Source organism: Monodelphis domestica, chromosome 1, assembly GCF_027887165.1.
Source record: "Monodelphis domestica isolate mMonDom1 chromosome 1, mMonDom1.pri, whole genome shotgun sequence".
NCBI lineage: Eukaryota > Metazoa > Chordata > Mammalia > Didelphimorphia > Didelphidae > Monodelphis > Monodelphis domestica.
In genome coordinates, this window is record NC_077227.1 from 501,492,271 (window position 1) to 501,516,506 (window position 24,236).

At 38.7% G+C, this 24,236-nt stretch overlaps 1 protein-coding gene and 1 long non-coding RNA gene across 5 annotated transcripts in view; one reads left to right on the forward strand and one right to left on the reverse strand.

Annotated features, from left to right (window-relative positions):
* The first annotated feature begins 8,712 nt into the window (after nt 1–8,712).
* Nucleotides 8,713–24,236, forward strand: part of ATP9A (ATPase phospholipid transporting 9A (putative)) — a 155,113-nt gene continuing 139,589 nt past the window's right edge. Inside the window, exons 1-2 of one of the 4 annotated variants that reach the window (XM_007475725.2) lie at nt 9,372–9,484; nt 13,024–13,213. In XM_007475725.2, coding sequence (XP_007475787.2) covers nt 13,200–13,213 — 14 coding nt within the window. In that variant the 5' untranslated portion in view covers nt 9,372–9,484; nt 13,024–13,199. Of the gene's footprint in view, nt 9,485–11,234; nt 11,544–13,023; nt 13,214–24,236 lie in introns of those variants that run through there. The other 3 variants (XM_007475723.2, XM_007475724.3, XM_001369149.4) reach the window with 3 other exon arrangements.
* On the reverse strand, nt 9,304–11,146 carry LOC103105415 (uncharacterized). Its single transcript, XR_008915434.1, has 3 exons — nt 11,047–11,146; nt 10,524–10,756; nt 9,304–9,441 (listed from the first exon to the last, which is right to left on the reverse strand). It is a non-coding gene; the product is annotated as an uncharacterized LOC103105415 (long non-coding RNA).

The window sequence follows — 24,236 nt, forward strand, 5'->3', positions numbered from 1 at the left end:
AAATGAAAATACCTTTTAAATGTAGAATGCTACTCTCTTTGATCTATTCTGTTGTTGTTGTTGGTTTTGTGGGTGTGTTTAGTTTATTTTTCAAAGATATAGAGTCATATTCTAGTCAGGGGTTTCACCTCACTAAATCTCAGTAATTCATATAAGGTCAAATTTGCCTTCTTCTGTTAGGGTCTCTCGTTCATCTTGGTTGTTGCCTGAATGTTTGAGATTTATCTATAAACATTTAAGGTCATGGAATTTATCACAAAGTTATTTCTTGGATTTGTGTCTCCTATGATTTTATGGGTATCTCAACTCCTTTTTTTTCTTCCTTTATTTTAACTCTGTTCTGAAGAATGTAATTTGTTGAATATATGTTCAAAAACATGTATATATTCATATATAAGAAGTTTTCTATTTTCTTCATTCTTCTAAATTTAAATCTTTTTTGATTAGATGTATAAGACAGTTGGTGATTATATTCTCTTTTTAGAATTATTACTTTTTGTTTTCATATAAACCATATTTCCTCAGAAAAAACCTGGAAAGACTTATATGAACTAATACAAAGTGAAGTGAGCAGAACCAGGAGAACATTGTACATAGTAAACAGCAATATCATACAATGACCAACTGTGAATGACATAACTATTATTAGCAATACAATGATCTAAGGCAACTCCAATAGACTCATGATTAAAAATGCTATCCATCACAAGAGAAAGAACTGAAGGACTGCAGATTGAAGCATATCAGTTTTTCACTTTATTTTCAAGAGGGTTTTTTTGGTGATATGTATCTTCTTCCACAACATGTCTAATATGGAAATAAGCATTACATGTATAACCTATATCTATTATTATCTTATTATCTCAAGGAAAAGGGAAAGGAGAGAGGAAAGGAAGAAAATATTTTAGAACTAAAAATGTAAAAAACTGAAAGTTAAATCTACATGTAATTGGGGGGAAAATAAAATATTGCTGAATAATAAACCACCACATTTTTCAACATATTCATTCTTCTTCCCAGTAAGCCATTTCTTTTCTTTTCTTTTTTTTAAACTCTTACCTTCTGTCTTGGAATCAATACTGTGTATTGGTTCCAAGGCAGAAGAGTGGTAAGGGCTAGGCAATGGGGGTGAAGTGACTTGCCCAGGGTCACACAGCTAGGAAGTATCTGGGGTCAAATTTGAATCCAGGTCCTCCTGTTTCTAGGTCTGGCTCTCAATCCACTGAGCTACCCAGCTGTCCCCTACCCCCAGTAAGCCATTCCTTATAGCAAAGAATAAAATAAAAGAACAAATTTAGCAAAGCTAACCAAACTATTAAAAAAATCGGACACATTCAGTGTTATCTACGCTTAATTGCCCACTTCTGCAAAGAAAGAAAGTTCTCATATTTCTTCTGGGGCCAGATTTGGTCATTATGGTTTTACAATATTCAGTTCTGATTTTTTTTGTTATTGTTCTTTCTATTTATATTATTTTATTTATCATGTATTTTGTTTTTCTAGTTCTGCTTACTATATTGTGTGTAAGTGATTTGCTCAAAGTCATGTTGAGAATAAAAAAAAAGTCAGGATTTGAGCCCAACTATGCATACTCTAGGAGTCTAGGTGATGCAGTGGAGAGAATACAGGGCCAGCAGTGAGAACAATTCAATTTCCTCAGTTCAAATCTGGCCTTGGACACTTAGAAGCTGTGTGATCTTTCCTCATCTGTAAAATGAGCTGGAGAAGGAAATGGCAAAACCATTCTAGTATCTTGGGAAGAAAACCCAAAGGGGATCACTAAGACTAGGACACAACTGAGAATGCTGAGCAAACATGTATATTCCAGATAAACAGTTTTCCCATTTGACCATATTGTCTCTTTTATTTTTAATTGGTTCCAAGCAAAATTACTAAGTACCTAAAATCTAAATTACTCATTCCCACAGAAAATGAGAACATACTAAATTCCCACACTATGGCTATATTACCTGCATGTGTTTAAAGAAGCTATTACTTATATTAAGAAAAGACTCATATATGGTAGAGCCTCTGCTCACAAGGAGAGAGGCCCACAGATGTCCTCTAAATTTTTCCCAAAAGAAAGAACCTGTTCTTTTTTCTTATCTGCTTACCCACCCCAAACCCATATTATGGTAAAGTATCAAAAGAACGAATGTATTGTCTTGCTAAATTGAAGCAAAGCAAGTTAAATTTACCTTTTAAAATAAAATTGGTCTGCAGAACTCAAGCAGAAAGATAAGGGCAATGGGATTGTTTGAAAGATGTTATGGGCTGTGTGTTCTGGGGCTAAAGTTTGTTTGAAAGTTCCCTTCTCTGAAGAATTTACCTCCCAAATTCAATGAATAGCATTCCTTCCTGCACCACCCTCTTGATTCCTCAAGTCATCTGGGTAAACGACCTTTTGTTTTGAACAGGAAGTATTAAGGTAGAGAAAAAATAATAGGCTGCTATAATTTAATGAAGTATGCTAGATATACTTATTTCCTTCAGGAAATGAAAACTACTTTCAGATTACCTGTAAAAAAAAAAAAGCCGTGAAATACAATTTTTTTTTTCAATTAAGCCTGCTGATGAAAAAAAGCACACAATATACTTCAATATTTCCATTTACCTCTTCTCCAAAAATAATGTGTTCAAGCCAGTTAAAGGCCCTTACATTCATTTCTGAGAACTGCATAACTGATAATTTTGAGGCCATTTGATGGAGCTGATTTTATTCTTAGGTCAGTTGTTATAAAATTTATTCTAGTGTGGAGTTTCTTTAAAGTTGACGGCAAAATGCATTTTTAGCAAGGGGGAGATATCCTAGAATGAGAAAGAAAGAATAATTACTTTATTTTTCCAGATAAGTTTTTAAAAAATTTCTATTGAGTATCTAGAAAACATGTAATAGAGCCTAAACAAGATGGGAAACTGCTACATACTCCAATTTCTTACAGCCTTTCAATTTGCTTCAGAGAGACGATTTTGGCAGAGGAAAGCAGAATTTAGGTGTGATTAGCACAGTCAAAACCAATCAGAGACCAATGTAACTAAAATCAGAAGGGAAGCAACAAATTGGGGAAACGATCTTCATAAAAACCTCTGACAAAGGTTTAATTACTCAAATTTACAAAGAGCTAAATCAGTTGTACAAAAAACCAAGCCATTCTCCAATTGATAAATGGGCAAGAGACATGAACAGGCAGTTTTCAGCCAAAGAAATCAAAACTATTAATAAGCACATGAAAAAGTGCTCTACATCTCTTATAATCAGAGAGATGCAAATCAAAACAACTCTGAGATATCACCTCACACCTAGCAGATTGGCTAACATGACAGCAAAGGAAAGTAATGAATGCTGGAGGGGATGTGGCAAAGTGGGGACATTAATTCATTGCTGGTGGAGTTGTGAATTGATCCAGCCATTCTGGAGGGCAATTTGGAACTATGCCCAAAGGGCGATAAAAGACTGTCTGCCCTTTGACCCAGCCATAGCACTGCTGGGTTTGTACCCCAAAGAGATAATAAGGGAAAAGACTTGTACAAGAACATTCATAGCTGCGCTCTTTGTGGTGGCCAAAAATTGGAAAATGAGGGGATGCCCTTCAATTGGGGAATGGCTGAACAAATTGTGGTATCTGTTGGTGATGGAATACTATTGTGCTCAAAGGAATAATGAACTGGAGGAATTCCTTGGAGACTGGAACAACCTCCAGGAATTGATGCAGAGTGAAAGGAGCAGAACCAGGAAAACATTGTACACAGAGACTGATACACTGTGGTACAATCGAAGGTGATGGACTTCTCCATTGGTGTCAATGCAACGTCCCTGAACAATCTGCAGGGATCTAAAAAACACTATCCACAAGCAGAGGATAAACTGTGGGAGTAAAAACACAGATGAAAAGTAATTGCTTGACTGCAGGGGTGGAGGGGATATGACTGAGGAGAGACTCTAAATGAACACTCTAATGCAAATACCAACAACACGGAAATGGGTTAAAATCAAGAACACATGTGATACCCAGTGGAATCGCCCTTCGGCTAAGGGAGAGGTGGGGGAAGGGGGGAGGGAAGAAAAGAAAATGATCTTTGTATCTAATGAATAATGTTTAGAAATGACCAAATAAAATAATGTTAAAAGAAAAAAAACAATCAGAGATAGAAGGATAGTGTAGAAAAGGTACTAGATTTGGAATCTAGGTTAAGATCTTACCTCAGATGCTTATGACCAGTGTGTTCTCATCTGTAAAATTAAGCTTGGGCCTAGGTGACCTCTAGGGTCCTTTCTAGCTTTAAATCTATATTCTTATGATGCCATAAATGTCTCTGATTATAAACAAGCCTTTTGGGAGGCAAAATGAACTAGTAGATAGAATACTAGACCTGAAGTAAAAAAAAACAAAAAAACTTGGGTTTGAATGCTGCCTTAGACATTTATTAACTATGGGACCTGTAAGGGGGAAAAGGGGTTAATTTTAAAAGGGTTGGTTTGGATTATTTAAGAGTGTGGTCCTGGGGGAAGCTGGGTAGCTCAGTAGATTTGAGAGCCAGGCCTAGAGATGGGAGGTCCTAGGTTCAAATCTGGCCTCAGACACTTCCAAGCTGTGTGACCCTGGGCAAATCACTTAACCCCCATTGCCTAGCCCTTACTACTCTTCTGCCTTGGAACCAATACATAGTACTGATTCTGAGGCAGAAGATGAGGGTTAAAAATAAATAAATTAATTAAATTAAATAAAAAAAGAGTCACCAGGAATTTAATTTATTCCAAAGAGATTTATTTATAATTTATTTACAAAATGTAGAAAGAGTGAAGTAAGAAAATCAGAGAGAGGATAAGGTAAGATTATCTAAGTCTCTCTCAAGAGGTAAGTGTCCTAAGGTTAGGTTTTTTTTTTTTCCAGAAAATCCAGCAGTTAAGAGTCAGTTTTTTACTCACCTTGTGTCAGTTCAAAGGAAGAGATTTTAGAACAGCTTCACCAGGAACAGGGTCTTGGGTCCAGCCTCCACTCCAAAGAATGAAGAATTGTCTCCAATCTCCACTTCTAAAGAATGAAGAACTCCCTCTCACAGGAAGTAACAGCTCCTTTTAAAGATGCTTCTTTTGCATCACTTCCTGTGTCTTCCCCTAATTTTACTTCTACCAATCACAGTTGAAGCTTTGCTTTAGGACTGCCCAGGGGTTTAATTCTGATTCACCTATTATTGCACACATGTGTCACAGACCTCCCACTTAATGATTAAGTAGGATGTTTATACTTTTGGTGATTACATCTAAAATATAGGCAGGGGTTACAATTTTAATCTTCATAAGCAGGGAAGAGTTCATTTTAATCTTCACAGACCCTATACAAGTCACTTAATTTTTCCTCGTCTTAGTTTCCTCATCTGTAAAATGAGGAGGTTAGATTACGTTTTTCAAAGGTCCTTTACAACTCTAAATTTATGATTCTATGACATTTGTTACAGAATTGGAGCCCTCTGGTTTTGATTGTGCAACACTTAAATTCTGCTTTGGCCAATTGAAAACACTAGATAGGGCAAAACAGTATATTGTAAAAGCATTGGGTTAAATGTCAAGAGACCTGGGCTCTATTTTTGGTTCTGTGTGTGTAACCTTTATTTCACTGAGAAATCAGTTCTCTCAGCTGTAAAACAAAAGGGATGGACAAGATATTTTTCTAAGAGCCTTTTCAATATGGGCATAATTTACTGGATATCTACTGAGTAAAGTAGGTTTCTCTCTTCATGAGAATGAATTAAAAAAAAAAATTGGTCCTCGAGGAAAATTCTGACCATGAAATGATCACTGGGTTCATAGGAAGGGACAGAGATAAACCATGGAAAATACTTGGCCTCATTTTGAAGCCAAGCCTGGTCTTTGAGCCTTGTGCAACTTTATGCCTTAAACTGGTTAAATTATACCACTGCTCCCTCTAGGGCAATCTGCTACAGAATGGTAAAGGTTATTCCTTGCTCTCAGATAACTGACCTTTCCTAAAGGGGATATGTAATTCAACAAGTGACTTTGTTGTTTGTGGCACTGTAGGTATTCTTTTTTTTTTAAACCTTTACCTCAATACTGTGTATTGGCTCCAAGGCAGAGGAGTGGTAAGGGCTAGGCAATGGGGGTCAAGTGACTTGCCCAGGGTCACACAGCTGGGAAGTGTCTGTAGGTATTCTTAACACTTGTAGAAAACAGAGCTTGAAAGACTTATAGTTGCTTTCTCATTGTCTGCCATTCTGGTCCATGTCCTGCCCTAAATCATCCATGGAGAATCTCCATAGTGTGCTTAAAACCTTCTTTCAATAATTCTTGGATATAGGAGCAGCTAGGTAGCATAGTGGATAGAATCCTTAGCTTGGACCCGAATTCAAATGTCACCTTAAACATTTTGTAGTTCTCTAGCCCTGGGCAAATCACTTAACCCCAGTTGCCTAGCCCTTATCACAATTCTTAAAACTGATACTTAGTAGACAGAAAGTAGGGGTTTAAAAAACCAAACAAACAATTCTTGGGTGTCTAGCTATTAGCTATCCTTCATTCTTGCTAGTTGGACAAGTTCATCTCTGTTTCTGAACATAGAGTTCCTTGATGATATACTACTTTTTAAGGGGCAAAGGACCCATTGTCTTATGCCACAGGATCACAGATCTAAAGCTACAAAAGTCACCCAGTTCAGCTCTCTCATTTTACAAATGAGGATACCGAGGCCCAAGGAAATGAAATGACATACATTGCCACACAGCTAGTAAGCATCAGAAGTGAGATTTGAACTCGTCCTTTGATTGCCAAGCTAATATTCTTTCTACCCCTTCTATTGTGTCCTCTAGAATACCTGTTCCATAGGCAACAAACTTCTCTTCATCCTAAATCTTTTCCTTTCCCACTCCTTCCATCTAGCTATTACTAAAACCTGGCTCCCTGGATAACACTTCCTAGTCCCTCAGGTTTATAATCTGAGTGTCATTCTTATCTCCTCAAGATCTCTTATTCTCCATACCCAATCTGTTTTCAAGGCCTGTGAATTTCACCTCAGATACCTAGACTCCATCTCTTCATGGTTCACTCTGGTTAGCCTATTGCAATAATTAATTTTGTTTTGGGGTACTAAAGTTCAACCCCCCAGGGTTCAGGAAGGATATCTTGTGCAAAAATGCAAGACTCCAAAACTAAGCTTAAAAATAAAAGGAGAAATTTATTAATTTAGAAAGTAATATTGAGAATGGCCAGGAGGATAGTATAGGTGAAACATAGAGATGAAAGGCTGCTCCCAGAATCCATCAATTCTGGAGATTATATACTCTTTACAACAGTGGGGACATGATGCTGTGTCATGGTGAGGACATGATTCTAGTGGTAAACACTCAGGCACTCGGTGGGGGTGGGGGGGTGGGAGGTTGGTCATCTGACCAGAGTCTGCCTGAAGACCCTCATAGTTTAGGAGACAGATGGATGTCTGGAATAGTCAGATGATATCAAGGTGTAGCCTGAAGGTGCATCTCTATGTCCATCTCAAATCTAAAGGATGGTCCAAGGAAGATAATTCTCACAAGGTCTTATAGAAGTTATCAGATGTTACTGGGTTAGGAGTCACAAGGACAGAAGGGAGCAAAGGAATTTCCCTGCTTTACAGTTTGCCTGAGTTTGGGGGTTCTATGCCCATGAAAATTTTACATGTTGCAATTGCATGTCACAAATTTCTCCCTATTTTTCCTTTTTGACTTCAATGTCAAAATGATCTTAACAGTATGGGCCTGACTATATATCATTTCCCTACCAAAATTTCTCCAAAGGTACCTTATCAGTTGTAGGATAAAATACAAAAACCTTTGGCCTTTAAAAGCCCTTTGTAACCCAGCTTCAATGCCTTCTAGGCTTCAACCAACTTATATCCATCAGGCAAATATTTGCTCATTGCCTTTCAGGTCACCTGTGATTTTAATTTTTCAGAGACAGTGACATTCCATGATTTGCAGCCATAAAGCACTTGGGAAGAACAACATCTATCAAGGTCCCTGCCTTGGAAGGTGGGCTATTTTTTTCCCCTAAAAGGCAAGATTTGATTGACCCAGGAGGCTAAAGGTCCTGTGGTTCCCATAGCTTTTTGGTTGTCCAAGGTCATAAAAGAGTCCCCCAATCCTTTAAATTTATATCATAGTCAAGTAAGCAACCATACCCTCTGTGCTAACTTGACAACTTTCTACTTGGAGATAGGAGTTTGAGGTGAGATAGCTTACTGAGCCAAGTGCTCTATCCTTATTGTATATCCTTTATATACTATGGATAAACAGGAGGTAGGCATTTATTGAATTTTGATAGGAAGGTAGGGATTCTAAGCGTGTGAGGTTACCAGAGAATTTATTTTTGGCATGGGGCACAGATAAAGAAGGGAAGGACACTTTGTATATTATCCAGACAATTACTTCTGTTCATAAGATGAACATAGGAGGTTGAACCTGAAACTCTTTCTTTTTTTTTAAACCCTTATGCTCTGTCTTGGAATCCATACTGTATATCCTCATTCTTGCCCAGGGTCATACACCTAGGAATTTGAACCCAGGGCTTCCTGTCTCTAGGCTAGGCTCTCAATCTACTGAGCCACCCAGCTGAGCTGCCCCTCTTCCCCCAAATCCCCCTTGGTAAAGTGTTTGGCAGGGCCTGATACTGGTGTCCTCAGCACTGGAAAGGGTTGCTTCAAGGCCAGGGTGGGGTGGATCGAAGAAACAAGAATTGAGAGTCAGAGTGCAGACATAGCTGTTTCTTGCTGGAATGTCTGCTCTTGGGAAACAGATAACAGGGATGAGAAAGCTGAGCCAAAAAGGGAGTGACCAGCCACCGCCGAAATAGGGAACCGAGGACGGGACGGAAGTACCTGTTTATTTGGAATGGGAGGCAGAAGAGGGAAGCGAAGACTGACTAGTAGGCTGGTGGGGAGTTAGGCATGTTGCTCTGGAAGAAGAGCAGCTGCAGTATGAGCATGTGCACGCGCTCATTTGTGAGCATATTGGTGTTTGTGTTTGTTGTCTTGGTGGGTAGTTGTGTGTGTGTGAGTGTGTGTGGTTGGGGGGCGGGGGTAGGGGACGGCAGTAGCTCTCACTGAATGGAAGGAAGAGGGGGCGGAGCTCTGTGTAGGTGCTGAGGAAGGGGCTGCCCTATGTAGGGCGTCTGGAGAGCTGGGAGTCTGATTGTCCGTCTGTCCAACCGCCGCTCCTAGCGTGGGCGGAGGAAGGCATTCTCACACATCCATCCATCCATCCATCCATCCATCCATCCATCCACCCGCCTGTCCGCGGGCCTCCTCCCCCATCCAAAGCCCCAGCGGTGGCCGCTGTCAGACTGAGGCCAGGCGGGGCCGAGGCGTGGCGCTACTGGGAAGTGAATCCCAGTCTCCTCCCCAGCGGCTGCAGCGGGCGCCGCCGCCGACATGACCGATAACATCCCTCTGCAGCCTGTCAGGCAGAAGAAACGAATGGATAGCAAGCACCGCGCCGGGTGAGCGCGACCCGGGGGTATGGGCATGGAGGCTGGGGTTTGAGAGACGAGGGAGATGTGCGGAGTGGGGTATGAGAGGCGAGAGCCTGCAATTAGGGCCGCTACCGGCGCGAGAAGGGCACTGCCCCTCGGCCAAGGTGTGGGGGCTCTTCTTCGTCCCAAGGGAGTGAATCGGACACCCCTTCCTTCTCAGAGGGAGGGGCGCAACCTCTTTTTGTTCCCCGGGTTGTCGCGGCCCCTTGCTGCTTCCTTCTCCAATATCTGGGCAGAGGGGATCCAAAACGGGATCTCGGAGTGCTTCTCTTCTGACCCCTGTAGCGAGGGGGCGCGTCCCTGCGGCGGGGCGGCGGCATGCTGGGACTGCCCGGAGAGGGTCGGCTCGAGGGGTGCCCAGAGCTCTTACAGCTGCAAGCGTGTGGGCTGCTGGGGATCCAGACCTGAGGGTTGGGTAGGGGGAAGTAGAGGCGACGGAGGGAGCTGACAGGTTGCTACCGGAGTCTGTCTGCCTGACGCCATTGTCACCGACACACCCAGAGAACCGTGGTGTCCAGACAGCAGCCCCGGCCCCGCAGCGCCAGGATCCCCGCTGGGACGAGGGTTGGGGGCAGCATGCCGGAGCGCGGAGTGGTCTGCGGCTCCCAGGGACCGGCCCAGGCGGGGGGCGCTGAGCGGGGGAGCTCTGCCAGGCCTACCGCCTACCTAAGCTGCCAAGCTGACTCGGCATTCCCAGCCTCCCTTCCCCCTGCTCAAAGCTTGACACAGACAGAAAAACCGCCTAGAAGACCTGGCCTCCGAAAGGCCAGGCACTATTTTATTCAAAGGAAATGATTATCTATTAATAATAGTGGTTACTAACAAGTGCGCAGGCAGTAGCTACTGAGCCTTTTTCCTTTGGGAACCAATCGCTTTCACGTTTAAAAGATGATTCCCCGTTTAATCCCTTGGGAGACGAGAGAATGAGTCGCGAATTCCTAAAATTTCTCGGCTTTCCTATCATTTCCTATTATCATACCGGGGAAATAATTGTATGAAGACTTACCCCAGGATGAGGTGGGTTCCCCTTGGTGCCCTCTGTCCCTTCACCTAACGTAGAAAGAGGTATTTGCATGCAAGGAGACATTCCAGTTCGAAGGTGAGTTGTTGGATATGCCCTAGTTTCCACACCTATTGGTGGTGACCTTCCTTTTGAGGAAAAACAAGAAGGTTTTGGAGGAACATCTTGGTTCTAGGTTCTGATTACATTCTTTGCAAAAGCGCCTCCTGTGTGGGAACCTATGACAAAGTAGAGACCCATAGGAGAAGGAGGTGTTCCTGGGCGAAGAGTTAATGTACTTTCCTGACTCTAGAGTAACTTTGTTTCCCCATTCATTTGAAACAAGCTTGTCAGCCTAATATTGACAAACCCAACCAAAAGAGGGAAGATCCTCTCCTCTCCCCTTAAAAAAAAACAAACAAAAAACTGGCCTTGAAGAAAGAACCCCTCTTATTTCCTCCTTCATCACCCATTTAACTCCCAAACCTCCAAAATAACAAGGACCACAAAAATCAGACCCCTTACTGACCTTATTGGGTTAGTGGGCTTATTGGGAAACGTCTGATGAAGGAATTTTATTTATACAGAGCTACAACATAGACAATAGCATTAGGTATCTAGAATGTCAGAGATAAAAGAGAATATAGAACACAGAATGTTAGAGTAGGAAGGTATCTTAGATATTATTTAGCCCAACCCCCTCCCCCCCCATTTTGTTAGAGCTGGAAACTAAGGCTTAGAGAAGAACCTGACTGAGCTTGCACATCTGGTTAGTGTAGAACTGGGCCTAGAATCTAGGTGTCTTCTGATGTCCAGCTTCTGAGTTCTTTTTGGTTCTGTTTTGTTGTCAAAGGCTTTAAGCAGTTGCCAGCAGTTTCTTTTTATGGCTTCAAGTAGCCTCCCTTTCCTTGTGTGGTACTTAAGAGTCTTATGGGACACCACTGATGGTATCAATTTCTTATGATGAAGAATGTGTGGCTGGAGAGAAAATGGAGCAAAACTGTTGTGAACGTGGACTTTCTATAGGTATTGGTGGAACTGACTTAGTCTTATATTCCTGGCTTGAACAGGGTGACAGATAGCCACTCTTAGGTCACAGTCCTTAGTTATTAATATTTATATATTTAGACAGCTTCTCCTTGTCTATGTAAACTTAGCTTCATATGCATTTGTATTTGGACCTGTAAAGTATATTAATAGTGTTTCCTTCCCAATCCTGTTTTTCACATACAAAATTAATTTTTTTCATACATACACATTTCTGGTTCTGAGTTGTGAAGGCAAGCATTCTTGTGTCTGGAAAGATTTTTTAGCAGCTTTGAGAGAGTTCATGGAATGGCACTAAGAACTATAAGTTCCAAAAAAGGCATGTTGGGTACTGGATATCTTGTAATATCCAAAATAACTTTCTAATTAATGGCTATATTGAATTAGAAATTAAAAACATTCTCCTTACAATAGTCTTGTAAGGAGCTGTGAATAGTTATCTTCCTTTGATAGATGAGAAACCAAGGCTCCAGGAAGTGCTATGATTTCTTCACTGTCACATTGGCAGGTGATTGGTGGAGCCAGAATCCTGAGAGTGATATTCTGATTTTAGAATGTTTTTCTTCATTATTGCCTCCAAATGAAAAAAATAATGTACATATGAGTGGTAAACATGCACTTTTTGCAAGCTTTAAGTGGCTTGATATTTTTCACACATGACATTTTAGCTTATTCCTCTGTACCCAGGTACATGTTAGCCCCTATGCTTAGAATGCATTCCTTTCTGCCTCTTTCTCTAAGCATCCTTTGTTTTTGTTGTGGTTGCTGTTCAGACATTCACTTGTGCCTGATTCTGTGACCCCCTGGACCATAGTGTTCTTGGCAAAGATACTGGAGTGGTTTGCCATTTCCTTCTTCAGTGGATTAAGGCAAACAGGTTAAGTGACTTTTCCAGGCTCACACAATTAGTGAGTAGATTGAGGTTGGATTTGAAATGAGGACTTCCTTCCTCCAGGCCTAGTGCTCTATCTGCTGAGCTACCTACCTGTCTTCAAGGCATACAGAGAGAGGTGATGTGATTTGCCCAAAGCCATACAGCTAGTAAGTATCTGAGACTAGATGTGAACTCAGATATTCCTGACTCCTGGACCAGTGGTCTATCCACTGAAACATCTAGCTGCCCTATCTCATTAGAATCATTAGCTTCTTTCAAAAGTGAATTTAAAAGACACTTTCTTCAGGAGACATTTACCGATCTCTATCCAGTGGCTACTGCTTTGATTCCTTGAAAAAAATTACACCAAAAAAATTTGTGTTTCTTTTTTATATCCCTATATATGTACATATTGCCTGCCCCAATGGAATGTAAGCCTTTGAAGGTAGGGACTGTCATTTTGTCTTTGTATCCCCAGTGTTTAGCACAATGCCTGGCACAGAATAGGAGCTTAATAAATACTTGTTGATTAGTTGATTAGTGTATCAAGATAAATGCAACAGAATTTTTCGTGTCTTTTTGTAGAAACAAATGATCATCATCCATGTCAATTAATTATCCCAGTGGAGGAATAAAGGGAAAAGAGTTGGGATAAGTTGTGATAACTTTGAAACAAATATTGGAAAACGAAAGCAAGGCTATGCCTGCAATCAGCACTCAATAAATATTGATGATATAAAGTAGCTGCCTACCTACTTGTTATGCAGAACCCCAGGTGAGTCAGATATTCCTAAAACATACTCAGGATGACCTTTGTAAGTTTTATTAACTCTTTCAGGGCAGAGGTATCCCATTTATTGCCCTTTGGCAATAACTTCCTAAATCATTTGAAAGAGCTACTGTACATCTCTTTAAGACTGTCCTGTTTACTTTGGAAAAGTAAATTAGAGGGTAGGAATTCAACTACTAGAGTTATAAAGTTAAGTAATTTCTTTTGTGGCTTCAATGAAATTGATACACAAAGGGCAGATACCAAAAGAAAAGAATAAAACAAGTTGTAGGCCAGGTGAATCCTACTAACTGGTTGATTTTCCCAGGAATAATCTAAATTGACAATAGTAACTCTTATTTATAAGTTCTTCACTATGGAAAGTTTGACACACAAACAAAAATGGTCACTAGAGTGTTGGAACTCAAAATAAATGGGGAGATAGATAAACCCTAACTTCCCTCATTGAATTCAAGTCAGATCTAGACAAATTATATCCCTTTGGTATTGAAGAAAATGGTGGTTGTAACTGGGGTCCCTGGTAACAATTTTTAAAAAACGCATACTTTCTGTCTTAGAACCAATACTAGGAAGCTAGGAAGTATCAAATTTGAACCCAGGATCTTCTGTGTTAATGCCTGCCCTTTAATCCATTAGGTCCACCTAGCTCCCCCCCACTTCAGTGATCTTTGAAAGATTGTAGGGGAAGGGAAAGAGATTTCTAATTTTTTTTTAGAAAATAAACCCCAACTTTATTAACACACACTACAGCTACAGAGAGGACCTCCAGGCCTCCTCTGACAGGAGATGGGGGGGAAAAGGGGAGAGTAAGGATTTCACCCCCACCTCCAATGGTACACTAAGGATCTGGCTCTAGAAGTCATTCCTCACTCTTGGTGGTGGTGATGATGGTGCTGGACTAAAGAGACACCACTTTAATGGGGGCAGAGATAGCACTGCACCCCAGCTTCCCTTCTATAAGAAAAGGTCCAGCCCAGAGCCCCACTGGTGGTTCCTTGATACCATCCACCTCGAGGCAGGATCCAGTTTTCCCTCTGCCACATTTCTGGTTGAGGGGAGAGGGGGAAGATGGCCACTGGCAAATCTGGTGATACTTTGGATCCCATCATAAAAACAAATTTTATCTTCACTAAAGAGAAGATATAAATTTATGACTTCTCTAATGAAGAGAGGCAATATGAAGTAGGAAAGGTAAGCTGACCCCTAACCCAGGAAGAGCCGGAGTTAAAATACTGCATCAGGCACTTAATGGCTTTGGGACCCTGGGCAAGTTACTTAACTCTTTATCTTTTTAGGCAACTCTCTAAGGCAAGGTTTCTTAATCTTTCTTGTGTCATGGATTCTTTTGTGAAGTCTATAAGTCCCTTCTCCGAATAATATTGTAAAATGCATAAAATAAAGTTCATAGGATTACAAAGGAAATAAATTATAGTGAATTAAAAATGTAATTCTTTTCTCATATAAATTCATAGACCTCCCTGAAGTTTATCCATAAACCCCTTCATTATCCATGGACCTTATGTTAACCTCCGTGCTAAGACTATAAATTGGAGAGAGGGTCCTAACCTTCATTGGGAGAAAGAATTTCCTCACCTGGGAATTCTCTAAATCTATGAAATGCTAGATCTAGTCTCTATTCTTGCCTCTAGTATAGATGCTTGGATAAAGGTATGCTTCTGAAATTGGCAAATGGTCAGGGGACTAGAAAGAATTTACTCATGCAATTCAGTCTAAGAATGATAACTGTAAAGTCATATTTAGATTTTAAAAATCTGTTAAAAGTACAAGATAGGGGAGGTGTGGCTGGCTGAAAAACATCTTGGGGTTTTAGTGCTCTGAAAGCTCAATAAGTCAGCAGGATAACAGAAAAATTAAAAAAAAAAAAGCCATTGTGATTTTACGTTGTATGAAAAGAAGCAGAGTGTCAAGAATGAAGGGAATTTTAGATCTTTAATATTTGGCCCTAGTCACACTGCATCTGGAGATTGTTAATTTCTGAATGATAAATTTTGGGAAGGATGTTGACAGGTTGGATAGTATCCTAAAAAGAATGATCAGGATGGTGAAGGGTCTTAAGCTCCTGCTACACTGAGGATAGGTTGACAGAAATGGGGATGTTTAGCCTAAAGAAGACAGGATAGTGATGTGCAAGTATTTGAAAGGCTGTCATGTGGAAGAGGGATTAAACTTGTTCTACTTTGGCCCTGGAGGGCAGAATTTAAAGCAAAGGGTGGAAGGTGCTGAAAGGCAGATTTATGCTTCATGTGAAGAAAAACTTCCTAATAATTAGTCATTCAGAAGGGATATCTTGGGGAGGTAGTGGATTCCCTCCAACTTGGAGGCAGAGGCTAGGTGACTACCTGAGTTGTGAGGGGGAAATTCTTTGATTATGGGCCTCCTTGGTTTCTGGTTATTGTTTACTTTTTTTTCCCTAACTCTGAGATTATTCCAGCAAGGATTTCAGAGGTAGAAAAGAACCTGAAAGATTATCTAGACCAACCCTTCATTTAACATAAAAGTGCCTAAAAGGAAACTGACAGGTAATAGAGAGTATAAGCAAGCCAACAGGAAGCAATTATTAAGGGTCTATTATGTGTCGGATGCTGAACTAGAGCAATGAGTATATAAATTAAAGGAACAATCTTCATTCTCAAGGAGCTTGCATTATAGAACCTGAATTAAAAATCAAGTCCTCTGATTCCAAATTCAGTGTTCTTTCTACTACTTGAGCTGAAGTATGATATGTGAACAGGGATATGTGTGTGTGTGTGTGTGTGTGTGTGAGAGAGAGAGAGAGAGAGAATCAGAAAAAAACCCTCTGTGGAATTTAGAGTTAGTGGAGGAGTACATTCAAAGCATAGGATACACACCATATGTAGTTCAGGTGAGAGGTGAGAGGGGTCTGAACTAGGCTGATAGCCCTGTGAATTGAATGAAGAGTATGAATGCAAGATGTAGAAGAGGTAGAACTGACAAGATTTCACCAACTAATTGGATATGGAGGTAAGGGTTATAGAAGAATCAAAGATTATTACAAGGTTACGAAGCTGGGTAGCTGAAAGAATGCTGGTACCTTTAATGGCCATCAGAACGTTTAGAAGAGAGATTGAGCTAGTGAGAATGGTGTTGAGGGGTTGGTATGATGTTGGGTTCCATTTTGGACATGTTGCTTTTGAGATGTCCATTATTTGAGAGAGGTTCAATAGGTAGTGATGTTGACCTCAGAAGAGAAATAGCTGTTTATCTGGAAGTTCATCAGCATAGAGATAATAACCAAAGGTGATGAACACCATGAGTAGGATTTAGAAAGAGATGGTGAAGCAGATAGGTAGCTCAGTGGATAGAGAGCCAGGTGTAGAGATAGTAGGTTCTGGGTTCAAAGCTGCCTTCAGATACTTCTTAGCTGTGTGACCCTGGGCAAGTCACTTAACTTCCATTGCCTAGCTCTTAACCCTTCTTCTGCCTTGGAAACAATACTTAATATTGATTCTAAGAGAGAAGATATGGATTTTTTTGTTAAGACAGAGAAAGAGACATTGCCTTGGAAAATACTCATTTTAGGGGGTGGTACATCCATGAAGATCTAGGAATGGAGAAATAGTAAGTATTCAGACAGTTGACCTGAGAGCCACAGTTAAATTATTGCCAGTTTTCTGGGTATGGGGTAAAAACCTCAGGGTTATTTTCCTTTGATTTCTTTTTATATTAGTGATTTGAAACATTCTTTATAATTACAATTTATTCATGTCTTTGGCTTTTGTTGACTATTAATATTTATAACTTCCCAACTGTCTGTCTCCTTAGCATGTTGTTAGCCAACCAGCCCCTACCCTTATTCTTATCTTATTCCCAAAAGTACCTTGGATTCTGCCTTTGGATTTCCAGGTTCTGATATATGAGTTGACTTCCCTGGCTTCCTTTAAGTCTCAGTTAAAGTTTCATCTTCTACAGGAAGAATTTCCAACTCCTCTTAATTCTAATCCTTAACCTAAAAATTTTCCCAACATGTAGCTTTTTTGTAGGTATTTCTTTGCTAAGCTCCTTGAGGGTAGGAGCTCTTTTATTTTTATTTTTTTTGTATTTAGTAAATTTAGCATTTAGCATAGTGCCTGGCACATAATCTGTGCTTAATAAATGTTTATTGCCTGATTGGTGCCTAACATTTGTTTTAAAGAAGAAACAAATGCTTCTATTCTTTGTACATTAAAATGTTTTGTTTTTACATTATATTACAGATTACTTCAAGGGAGAAAATATCCCTGGTTGAATTCACTTAACAAATAAAAAAACAATTAAAAACAATTTACTTATAAAATGAACTCATTTTACAGAATATAAAACATTTTCTACTCATAGTACCTACTTTCTACCCAGAGGAGGAAAGGGAGTTTGTATTATTTTTTTGGGATCAAGATTAGTGATTACAATGAATCTCCATTCAGTGATCTGAATTTATCAATTCTAAGAAAGGAGAGGCTAGACAATGGGGGTTAAGTGACTTGCCCAGGGTCACACAGCTAGGAAGTATCTGAGGTCAGATTTGACCCTATGTCCTCTCAACTCCAGACCTGGAGCTCTAACCATTGTGATACCTACCTAATCTAGAAGAATATGTATATATTTAAAATCCTTACCTTTCTTCTTAAAATCCATATTCTGTATTGGTTCCAAGGCAGAAGAGCAGCAAGGGCTGGGCAAAAGGAGTTAAGTGACTTGTCCAGGGTCAAACAAGCAGCATTTGAAGCCAGATTTGCCTTCCAACTCCAAGCCTGACACTATCCACTTGGTTGCCCTTTAGCAACCTTTTAACGTTGTTCTTTCATTAATTTAATCATTTTTTCTATTACTTTTTGTTAATACAAGTATTTGTAGGTTTGGGTATAGGATATGTATTGTCCTACATACGTAGTAAAATAATGATACTTATTAGTCTGAAAACATTAAATTCACTCAGAGGAAAAATAGGATCTTCTTCCAGTGCTTTGATAATCCACAACTCTGTTCTGTTTTACTATTTGATAAAAATATGTTTTTTTAGAGCGTTTCACTTACCAAATTGGATGAACACCTTTAACCATAGCATTTTGCCTGCTTGTAATAAATAGGTTAGCACAGATCTGTCAGATGACCTAAAGTTCTGGCTCAGACAATTCCAAAATATTGGGGCAAATTATTTCTCCATATTGGGTATCAGTTTTGTGATTTCTAAAATGAATTATTTTATTTAAAATTTACATAGTTAAAATAATTGATTATTATTTTCTAGTGATCTCAGAGTTGTTATATGTTAAGGACTTTGTAGATCTTAAAGCAGATATTGAGGTATAATCTATTAATTTTTGATCTTTTAAACTAAAAAAAGAGTAATTATGTTACCTAAAATTGCATTTATAAGGACTGATGAAAATCCCTGGTGTTATAGGGTTGGTGGTTTAGTGGCCTTAGTCTCCCCATCTGCAAAATGAGGAGACTTAACTTGACAATTTCTTAAAAGTTTATTCAGCTCCAAAATCTATGACTTATGGTGGAAGAAAGAAAGGAAGCTGTCAAATTTGAGCAAGAATAGGAGGCCTATATTCTATTTTCTTTACCAGAGTTTAAATTACTCTGCTGTACAATTGTTTGTTACTCTTTATTGAAAGCTAGACTATTTCAAGAGTCAGGTCTTCAAGTCCTAGAAAGAAATAAGACTAACAGGAAAGGAAGTTGCTGTATAAACACTGCCTTCTTTATAAAAAAGGTTCCAGATACTATCTTTTGACATCATACTTTCAGTAAACTTTGACTAAGATCTGTTATGACAAAAGATGAAGTTGTATTTTGTTAAATCATTGCACTAGCACAAAGGTGTAAGGAGAGCAAACTAGTCACTTGTCCTTTTAGAGTGCCTTGTCCTCTTTCATAAACCGGTTGGACCAGAAATTCCTGTTTGGGTTATTAAATTTAAATATCAGTTCAGATGGCTTAGTGGGTGTCTAAAGAAGCCATGAATTCCGATACCAGTAAAATTCATAATGGAGGGAGTTATGGGGGGAGGAGGAAAATTTTTTACCAACATTTTGATAGTTCTGAGCTTTTTTGGTTAATATTGGCCCTTTCTTTTAAAGAACTGTTTGAGAATTCTCAAAGGATTTTCTTTAGACTGTTTGCAAATAGGGATTTTGCATTTAATCACATGGTAGGCAACAAAGGCATTTGGACTTTTAGCCAAATGAAAATCACTTTCCTTAAGTTTGGTTTCAGATAGATTCCATGCACCTTAACTGGATAATTATTTCCATGTGTCCTTTTCTATTAATAGACTTACAGTAGTTATTCATGAATTTGCTACTAAAACCTGCTATTTTGAGTCAGTTGTTAAATTTATGCTTTCATTTTCTTAATTATTTTCATTTGAAATGATAAATCATTTACATTTGTAGAGTCACAGCAGAGATATTCAGTCATGTAATGTTGCTCAAATTCATCCTTTATCAAGTTTGAATTGTTTTCCAACTTCCTTTTTTTGATTAGATGCTTTTAGATGGGGAGAAATGACTGAATGACTGGATTAGGGAGAATTTGGTAGTTTCAAGAGACTCAGAAGCATAGTCCATTGATTCTTTCAGGGTAATTTGAAAAGACCAAGCATAGTTTCTGTTCTCTATGGTTATTTTCCTATACTGTCTTAATTGGTTCTAACTGAACAACTTTATAAACAGTAAAGAAGTAGAGAAATAAGGGTTGGTATGAAGAAAACCAAACCCAGATATGTTTCCCCAAACTGTAATATTTCATTTTCAGCTAGAGGATACAGGAAAGAGGGGATATTTCAAAGTGGCCTTGAAAGATTCCAACAGGCAGAGAAATAGAGAAGTATTCAGGCACTCCAGAATCCAGAGAAGATCCTGTAAGGATAGATTTGGGAATAAGTGTTCAGTTATAGTGGAAAGATCATTGTTTATGGAATCAGAGGATCTGAATTCAAATCCTACCTGATGGTTACTGCCTGTGTGAATTTGGGCACTATTTCCTCATATGTAAAATAAGGATATTGGACTAGACAGCCTCTATAGTTAATTTAAGTATTATAGTGGATAGAGTGCTGAGTCTGGAGTCAAGAACATTTGAGTTCAAATGCTACCTCAGATACTTCTTCGCTGTGTGAAGTTGGGCAAATCACTTATGTCTCTGTCCACCTCAGTTTCCTCAGCTATAAAATGTGGGTAATAATAACACTTACCTCCTAGGGTTGTTATGAGGATCAAATGAGATAATAGTTGTAAAGTGCTTTCCAAACCTTAAAGACTAATATAAATGTTAGCACCACCCCTGCCTCCCACCCCCCACTATGAAGGAACCTTAGAGGTCATTGAGCCCTACCCCTTCATTTTATTATTAGGATACTGAAATACTGGAGGCAGCTTGCTCAGGATCACATGGTTAATAAGTATCTGAGGTAGGATTTGAACTGAGCTCTTTCAGACTATAAGTCCAGCCTTTTTATTCACTCTTCTACTATCCTCATCTAAATAAGCTCTTTCAAGTTACAGAATCTGAATTTTGAGGGACTTTGGGCATTTTATCCAACCTGTGCATTACAATATACATGTATTCATCCAGTTTTTCAGTTCAGTTCACTAAGCATTAATTGAGCATTAGTGCCAGTCCTTTGCTTGAAGATGTCCTGTGAAAGGGAGCCCACATCCTCCCTGGGAAGCCTGTGCATTGATTTGTTAGGAAGTTTGTCCTTTCCTCAAGATTAAATCATTTTCTCTGCAACAATCTCCCAATGTGTTGGATTTTATGTCTCTTTGAAAACTTAAATACCTTACTTATAGAACTGTGACTATAAGTAGTTAGTGTAAAGCATTTTCTTTGGGATCACCAGTTGGATTTCTCCTTGCTCTCACCTTTGTATCAAAGTGAAAACAAGATAGACAACTTTTCTTCCCTTTGAATAGAATCCCTGTCGGGAGGAGGTGTAACCCTAAAGGTAAATGAATGAGAAGGCTGCTGGCAGTTACTTGACATCAGAGTTCCCTCAATGAGTTTAAGATTACCAGAGTCCCAGAGAAAGATAATAATGGAAGGAAACTTATATTTAAGATTCCTTATCCTAGATTTATAACACCTCCTGGAGTGTCATTTGAGGGGCTGTCACAACCATCAAAATTATTGTTTTTTCATGTTAATTTAAACAAATAATGGGAGGAAAGGGCTTTATTTTATTTTTCCCTTAATCATTTTATTAATTAATTAATTTAGAATATTTTTCCATGGTTACGTGGTTCATGTTCTTTCCCTTCCCTCTTCCCTCCTCCCTCCCTAAGATGACGAGCAATTTCACTGGGTTATACATGTATCATTGTTCAAAACCCATTTCCATATTATTATTTGCATTAGAGTGATCATTTAAAGTCAGAATCCCCAATCATATCCCCATTGAACCATGTGATCGATCATATGTTTTACTTCTCCATTTCTATTCCCACAGTTCTTTCTCTAGATATGGATAGCATTCTTTCTCATAAATCCCTCAGAATTGTCCTGGATCATTGCATGGCTACTAGTAGAAATGTCCATTACATTCAGTTGTGCCACAGTGTATCAGTCTCTGTGTACAATGTTCTTCTGGTTCTGCTCCTTTCACTCTGCATCAATTCCTAGAGGTCATTCCAGTTCACATGGAATTCCTCCAGTTCATCATTCCTTTTAGCACAATAGTATTCCATCACCAGCATATACCACAACTTTTTCAGCCATTCTCCAATTGAAGGGCATTCCCTCATTTTCCAATTTTTTGCTGCTTCAAAGAGTATGGCTATAAATATTTTTGTACAGGTATTTTCCCCTATTTTCTCTTTGGGGTATAAACTCAGCAGTGGTATTGATAGATCAAAGCATAGGCTGCCTTTTAAAGAGCCCTTTGGACATAGTTCCAAATTGCCCTCCAGAATGGTTGGATCAATTCACAACTCCACCAGCAGTGTATTGGTGTCCCAATTTTGCCACATCCCCTCCAACATTTATTATTTTCCTTTACTGTCATATTGGCCAGTCTGCTAGGTGTGAGGTGGTACCTCAGAATTGTTTTGATTTACATTTCTCTAATTATGAGAGATTTAGAACACTTTTAAATGTGTTTATTGATAGTTTTGATTTCTTTATCTGAAAACTGCTAATTAATGTCCCTTGACCATTTTTCAATTGGGGAATGGCTTGATTTTTCGTACAATTGATTTAGCTCCTTATAAATTTGAGTAATTAGACCTTTGTCAGAGATTTTTGTTATGAAGATTGTTTCCCAATTTGTTGCTTCCCTTCTAATTTAGTTTGCATTGGTTTTGTTTGTACAAAACCTTTTTAATTTAATGTAATCAAAATTATTCATTTTATATTTTGTAATATTCTCTATTTCTTGCTTGGTCTTAAATTCTTTCTTTTCCCATAGATCTGATAGGTATACTATTCTATGTTCAACTAATTTACTTATAATTTCCCTCTTTATATTTGCCATTTACCCATTCTGAATATATCTTGGTATAGGATGTGAGATGTTTATCTAAACCTCATACTGTTTTCCAATTTTCTAAGCAGTTTTTAAAAAAATCAAATAGTGGGTTCTTGTCCCAAAAGCTAAGATCTTTGGGTTTATTATATACTATCTTTCTGCTGAGGCCATTTACCCCAAGTCTCTTCCATTGATCCCCTCTTCTATCTCTTAGCCGGTACCATATTGTTTTGATGATCATCACTTTATAGTACAGTTTAAAATCTGGTACTGCTAGGCTACCACCCTTCACATTTTTTTCCCCCATTAGTTGAGGGAGATTTATGCTATGAAGTACAAAAAAAGAAAAAGAAAAAGAACCCACAGAATAACAGATTCAGAGGTCTGGGAATTTCTGGTTTAGGAAATTTATAGATCCTTGTTCAGAGGTTGTAGGGCCAGTTGTCTCATTTTACAAATGAAATAGTTTATAGGAAGTAAACTTGCATTTGTTAGAGAAATATAATAACTGTTTTATAATAAAAACTTCTAGCATAAGATTGATCTTGTAGTCATAGCAGTAGTTTATTTTTTTGGCAAGGTTTTATGGCTACAGAAGCACTCATATTATCTCATTAGAATCTCATAACCACCTTGTAAGTGGGAAGTGAAAGTAATATTGCTACATCCATTTTACAGATGAGAAAGATGAGGCCCAGAGAAGGGAAAGTATCTCATTTAAGGTCACATGGTTAGTAAGCAGCTTAGTCAGGATGCTATTGTAAGTCTTTTGACTGACTCCATAGCATTTTGGGGGCATATTTTTTGTTTTTAGATCTTTTTCTTTACAGATATATGTCTTGTTTCCCCAGAGATCCATCTTCTATAGCAAAGAATAAAAAAGAGAAATACTCAAAAAAGTAGTTCAGCAAAACTAACAGATAACATCAATGATTTTTGATAGCATAAGCTGTGTTACATTTCCATAGGTGTCTACTTCTGTGCAGAAAGGAGGGAGGTGCATTTTCTTCCCTTTCCCTTAGGACTAAGCTTGATGCTTATAATTATACAGTGTTTGGTTTCATTTATTTTTCTTTCTGTTTATATTGTTGTAGACATTGTGTATATTGTTTTTTCTGCTTTTGCTTTCTTCTTTCTGACTCAGTTCATACAAGTCTTCCCATGTTTCTTCAGACTGTTCATAGTCATAATTTCTTCTAACAGCAAAATCCATTATGTTAATGTAATTCAGGTCTCTTTTTATAAATATCCCCAAGAATAATAACACAGTTCTTTTTCCCAGGAAAAAAAAATTGCATTTCTTTATTAACTAGTATCCAATCCCCTGTCTTTCCCATTAGTATATTCTGCACAGTAGTTTAAAGGAGATTCAGTGCATTTTTCCTCACTGGATGTACAAGCCAACAAACATCATATTGATCTCTTCTTCTTTTTAAAATCATTATTTTCCATCTTAGAATCAACACTGTGTATCAGTTCCAAGGCAGATAAGTGTTAGGAATTAGGCACTGGGGG